The sequence below is a fragment of the Calidris pugnax genome, unplaced genomic scaffold, assembly GCF_001431845.1.
Source record: "Calidris pugnax isolate Ruff unplaced genomic scaffold, ASM143184v1 scaffold20, whole genome shotgun sequence".
Classification (NCBI taxonomy): Eukaryota; Metazoa; Chordata; class Aves; order Charadriiformes; family Scolopacidae; genus Calidris; species Calidris pugnax.
This window is the reverse complement of record NW_015094510.1, coordinates 11,959,060-11,965,373: the sequence shown is the minus strand read 5'-3', so window position 1 is coordinate 11,965,373 and position 6,314 is coordinate 11,959,060. Positions and strand designations below refer to the sequence as shown.

Genomic DNA, 6,314 nt, shown 5'->3' with positions numbered 1-6,314 from the left:
TTTGGGGTGCGGGGGGGGTGAGGGGATCGGCTGAGGCGAGCCTGGGGGGGGCTGGCAGAGCTTCCCCTGGAAGCCTCTCTGGGGTGAGGTCTGGCTGCTGAGGAGTTGGGCACACTTCTGTCAAAATACTTGTGCCACCTGCCTTGCAAAAACGAAAAATTAAAAAAAAAACCACCCCAAAAATCACGCTAAACTTTCTCTCCTATATAGGAGTTCCGTCAACAAAGTCAATTACCATTTGCGATTAAAAAAAGCTCCAACCGTATTGGAGAAATGTATTCAATCTTTATTAGCTTTTATTCTGCCCTGGTTTTTTGGTTTGTTTTTTTTTTGTTGGTTTTGTTTGTTTGTTTCGGTTTGGTTTTTTTCCCTCTTTCTGTATTTTGTGGGGAGCAGAACTGGTTTGCATTTCACCTCGGCGTAAGAAATAAATATTTTACAGCGTTAACAATCATTCACTGGAGCAGCCTCCCCAGGGCCGTGGTGGAGTCCCCGTCACTGGAGGTTTTCAGGACAGGACTGGACAGGGTGCTGGATAACCTCCTCTGGGCCTTTCCCACCAAAGGTTGGGTGAGGTCCTCTTTTGGGGTCCCTTCCAGCCTGTTCTACGATTCCATGATTTTACCCATTTACACGTATTTATGTGCTTTCGAAGGTTGTTTTTACTTAAACCAGAGGGTTAACAAGAAGACAGAACCGGCGGGTGGATAAGCATTTCCATTTAACATACTTGGAAGGGGAGAGGGTGTAAATGGTTAGTTCTGCTTGAATAGAGTAGGTGGCAAAAGCATAAGATGATGCTGAGTTATCTTTCCACAAAGAAAATGGTGAAGCTGAATCTTACAGTTCTTTGGGGTTTGTAGCTTGTAAAAGTTTTTCAGGAGATAAATGACATGTAAAAAGAATTTAGAATAACCAAATATATTTGGCATAATAAAACTAATTTAAGATCTTTAAAAATAAAAAAAAAGTTTCTCATAGTGGGGGAAAAAAACAACACCAATAAAAAAAACCCTACACCAAAAGGCCTTTGGAAGTATTAAAGATTTTTATCAGAATGTGCATTTAGGTTTTCTTCTGTATTAACATAGTTGCTTTGCTTTTCTAATTTGTATTTCAGTTCTTTGTACGTTCAACGCCTCAAAACAATATGTGACACATTCTGTGGGCATTATTTAATGCCCGATACAGTAATATTGGTGTCACTTGGGTAGCTGTTTTTAAAACTACTGAATTGAGTCGGCAGATTGTGCTTGATAATCCCTGAACTGCTCAGTCCTGTAGTGCAACGTAGCGTTTTGCTGACTTAGAAGCCTGGATCTGCAGGTGGTACACCATGTTTGCGTGACTTTAGGTGTGGTCTTTTAGCTCATGTACTTAATATTTCTAATCTGGGACATGATACCCTCTCAATGGTGCTGTGTAATGCTTCCACACATGAAGCATGGCATGGCATTTCTGCGCTCTGTCCTCAGGATATTTGAGTCATTTAAGCCCTGGAGAACATGCTTCAGCTTTCTGCACCTGGATCTGATACAACTGAAAAGGTCATCACCCATCTTTAAATACAGTCTGAATGAGAAAACTGTGAACTCTTTGATGACTTTTTTTGATCATTTTAAGTTGAAAAAAGAGTTTACTGTGGGGAATAAGGATGTTTTCTATCTGCCTTTCATTTATAAAATATTCTCCAATGCTAGTGGTGATGATTTTAGAGACAATCAAAACTGTATGTTGAAACAAACATTCGTTGACTTTGTTTTGGTGAGGTGTTTTGCCAAATGAGAAACAAGAGTGGTGAGACACTGGAACAGGTTGCCCCGAGAAGCTGTGCGTGCTCCATCCCTGGTTGTGAACTCTTTGATGACTTTTTTTGATCATTTTAAGTTGAAAAAAGAGTTTACTGTGGGGAATAAGGATGTTTTCTATCTGCCTTTCATTTATAAAATATTCTCCAATGCTAGTGGTGATGATTTTAGAGACAATCAAAACTGTATGTTGAAACAAACATTCGTTGACTTTGTTTTGGTGAGGTGTTTTGCCAAATGAGAAACAAGAGTGGTGAGACACTGGAACAGGTTGCCCCGAGAAGCTGTGTGTGCTCCATCCCTGGTGGTGTTGAAGGCCAGGCTGGATGGGGCTTTGAGCAACCTGGTCTGGTGGGAGGTGTCCCTGCCCATGGCAGGGGGGTTGGAACTTTAAGGTCCCTTCCAACCTAAAGTGTTCTATGACTCTCTTCAATTCAGGCACGAGTGATTCAAGAGACTGAAAGCACCTTTAATTCACACAAACTTTTATCATCAACTTGGAGGGACAGGGGATTCCCAGTGTATTTAAAAACAGATTTGCAACTTGGTTGCACGGTAACGGGCCTTTAGAGTAAAAATATGTAGAAAGCACATAGCATCATAGAATGGCTACCCTTGAACTTGACATTCCCCACCACCCCCTCCTTGTTAGTAAGGACAAGGTCCAGCACGGCTCCTTTCCTCATTGGTTCCTTGATCATTTGAAGAAGAAAGTTACCATCAACGCATTCTAAGAACTTTCTGGGTTTCTTGTGTGGTGCCATGTTGTCCTTCCAACAGAGATCAGGGTGGTTGAAGTCCCCCATGAGGACCAAGTTGTGCGAGCGCGATGCTGCTCCTATCTGTCTATAGAGAGCCTCATCCTCCCTGTCACCCTGATCTGGTGGTCTGTGGCAGAACCCTACTGTAACATCACTTGCCCCTGTGGTCCCTTTAATCCTGACCCATAAGCTCTCCGTCAGGTCTTCATCCATCCCCAGGTGGAGCTCCACACACTCCAGCTGGTTGTTGACAAAGAGAGCAACACCCCCTCCCCATCTTCCCATCCTGTCCTTCCTGAAGAGTCTGTAACCCTCCATTCCAACACTCCAGTGATAAGAGCCATCCCACCAGGTCTGGGTAATGCCAATAAGGTCGTATCCCTGGAGGTGTGCGCACATCTCTAACTCCTCTTGCTTGTTCCCCATCCTGCCTGCATCTGTGTGAAGGCACTTCAGCTGGGTGCCCAGTGGGGCTGACTTACTGGCTGGAATGGCTCCATTTCCTTCGTGTTGCACTTCAGGTGGCCTTCCTTAGTGGTGTTTTGTCTGTGATTCAAGGATTCCCTTTGCCTCAGGAGCCTCAAGGACAGGTCTGATGTTATCACCCCCCTCCTTCTTCACATCTGGTTTAAAGACCTGTCAATCAGCCCCGCCATCTCTTGGGCCAGAAGAGCCTTGTCCTATTTGAGTGTTTGTGAGGACTAGGTCTAAGTTTGTTCTAAGCAACTGTTGCTGATGTCCATAATCTGGAGTTCCTGGTGCTAGTCGAGTATTACTTGGCTGTCTTCTCAAATAGCTGTCTTATAGGAGTAACTTCTTTTTGTGTGTGTGTGTGCCTGAGTGTGATGTGACAACTTGCTGACAAAAAGCCAATGAAGAAATGAGTTTCACGCTGTTCAAGATGCTTGAGTTTGGGATGTTTGGGTTTTTTTTTGTTTTTTATTTACTTCCCTGGGGTGAGAGCTAGCTTTGCAGAATAATCCATTTGCATGTTGTGTGCTGGTTCTAATCAGTACTTCTGTCATCAGTGTGAATCCCAGGAACTAATGTTTGGAGTGAGAGGTGACCTGTCACAGAAGTGACTCTGCTTGTGAAGTGCCTGTAATGTTCAGCGTCAAGAGTCAAATCCCACATGGTTTTGAGAGTCAAAAGCTGTACTTCACCTCTCTGCATAATATACACCTATTTTAATCAAAGAATCATAGAATGGTTTGGGTTGGAAGGGACCTCAAAGATCATCGAGTTCCAACCCCCCTGCCATGGGCAGGGACACCTCCCACTAGAGCAGGTTGCTCAAAGCCCCATCCAGCCTGGCCTTGGACGCTCCCAGGGATGGGGCATCCACAACTTCCCTGGGCAACCTGTTCCAGTGTCTCACCACCCTCATGGTAAAAAATTTCTTCCTGATATCTAATCTGAATCTTTTTTCTTCCAATTTAAAACCATTTCCCCTTGTCCTATCATTACCCTTCCTGTCAAAGAGTCCTTCTCCAGCTCTTCTATAGGCACCCTTCAGGTATTGAAAGGCCACTGTAAGGGCTCCCTGGAGCCTTCTCTTCTCCAGGCTGAATAATCCCAGCTCCCTCAGCCTGTCAATCTATAATGTTCTGTCAGAGCACAATAATACATGCGTTACCTCATGTCCATCCCATGTGGCACACCTATAGCCAGGAATATTTCTGCCATGACTGCTTTTGCATGGCTTTAAATCTTAAGAGGGCATCTGTATAGTTTGGTCAAGTGTTGCTTGTTACAGCTGTCTGCTACTTGCCACTTTCTTCGGAGACCCCTAAGGTTTTAGAAGCATGTGCTACACCTATTTGTATCTTATGCTGATAAAAACTCATGCTACTGCTTAAAAAAGCTGTTGTGTCTACTTAACTCTCAGCTTAACTAGTTGGTGTGTTTTACGTGACAGCTGTGAAACAGAACAAGGTACTGATCTGAATTAAAGCCAAGGCAGGCCCTTCTGCTCTTTTCCTCTGGCTTGGTGGGACAGTGTTCTGGCGGATGCACTGTGCTAATACTCATGCAGGTTTGAAGCCTATATCTGAACCACCCTTGTGCTTGCTAAATTCTGAGTAGTAGTCTAGTCAATTTAGCAAAACAGAGTTACTGTACTTAGCCATGTACTGAAGTTAATGGGCCCAGAGGAGAGCAACGAAGCTGGTGAGGGGTCTGGAGAGTAAGTCTTATGAGGAGAGGCTGAGGGAGCTGGGGTTGTTCAGCCTGGAGAAAAGGAGGCTGAGGGGAGACCTTATCGCTCTCTACAACTACCTGAAAGGAGGTTGTGGAGAGGTGGCGGTTGGTCTCTTCTCCCAAGTCACAGGCGATAGGACAAGAGGAAATGGCCTCAAGTTGTGCCAGGGGAGGTTCAGGTTGGATATTAGGAAAAATTATTTCACTGAAAGGGTTATCAGGCATTGGAATGGGCTGCCCAGGGAAGTAGTTGAGGCACCATCCCTGGAGGTGTTCAGAAGACAGCTTGACATGGTGCTGGGGGACATGGTTTAGTGATGGGGTTTTTTTGGCAGAGTTAGATTGGTGGTTGGACTAGACGATCCTGAAGGTCCCTTCCAACCTAGATGATTCTATGATTCTAAGTGGCTTTGGAAGACATACAGTCTTCTAGCAAATAGAAGAACTTCTCTCACTAATAAGGGGAGTATTGCAGATGCTCTTTCCAGGCCTGTGCATTGAATCATTGTGATTTTATTCTGTTGTGAAAAAGTTGCAAACTTTTCTCCCAGCGAGCATATATTATGATTTCCATTTGTATACCCAGTGATGCCCTTACCAAGGGACTACTTTATCCTTATTTCCATCGTGCAACGATACTTCCTGTGAGCCCTGTGCTGCCTAAGTCTCTTGTTCTATTGCTTTTGTGTGGGGTATGAATCAGAACAATTTCCTATGCTCAGTAACATCCTGTAACGTGATATTTCATGATACGTTACAATACTTCGAGCACGTTATCCCCACATAAGAGTTTTGACATACTGCATGTTTATTTCCACATTTCCAATACTGTGGTGTTTCCTCAAATCCAGCAGACCTCAGTACAAAAACGCTGAGAATTGTAGGAAGGTCGTTTGATTATGGAGGATCACCTGTGCCCTAAACTTCATGTTTAAGGCATTTTAAAGTCCTGTTTCCTTCTCAGTAAGAGACAGGCTCCCTATATTTGATAGAATTGGCAGATTCTTTGTACTTCAAGATCTGATGTTTAAGCTTTGTGGACGACCGAGCAACAGGTAAACAGTCGTTCCAGTTAGGATATTTTCTTCTCAAATATCTCTTAATTGTCAGAGTTTGGCACTGTATTTTTGTGGGGACTTCTGAGGTGCCATTTCATGGTTTTCGATGTGTCTTTACAGGAACTGACAACAGCTTTGGAGAAGAATCCAGATGATGCCGAATGTTACTGTCAACGAGCTTATGCTCATATCCTTCTACAGAAATATGCTGGTAACATCTTCAGACAACACTGAGAATCCTTTTACAAGTGTATTATGACACATTCTTTACAGAAGATATCTTCAGTCTGCAGCCAAATATAGTAATAACAAAAAGTGTTATTTGTAACTTAATATGCTGACTCTACAGTTAGGGCATAATTTTACAATTTTCTTTGCTTGTCCTGTTTCTGCAAAATTGCAATGAGTTGGGTTCTCTGCAGTCCCAGCTTTCCGTTTGATTTTAGCCTAGCGTTATCTTGGCAACCTTTTTTTTTTTTTTTTTTTTT

At 43.5% G+C, this 6,314-nt stretch overlaps 1 protein-coding gene across 1 annotated transcript in view; it reads left to right on the top strand.

Moving 5' to 3' along the window:
* The first annotated feature begins 670 nt into the window (after positions 1-670).
* Positions 671-6,314, top strand: part of SUGT1 (SGT1 homolog, MIS12 kinetochore complex assembly cochaperone) — a 29,655-nt gene continuing 24,011 nt past the window's right edge. Inside the window, exons 1-2 of the mRNA XM_014965937.1 lie at positions 671-1,547; positions 5,947-6,037. Of these exons, the coding sequence (XP_014821423.1) occupies positions 1,506-1,547; positions 5,947-6,037 (133 nt within the window). The 5' untranslated portion in view covers positions 671-1,505. The remainder of the gene's footprint in view (positions 1,548-5,946; positions 6,038-6,314) is intronic.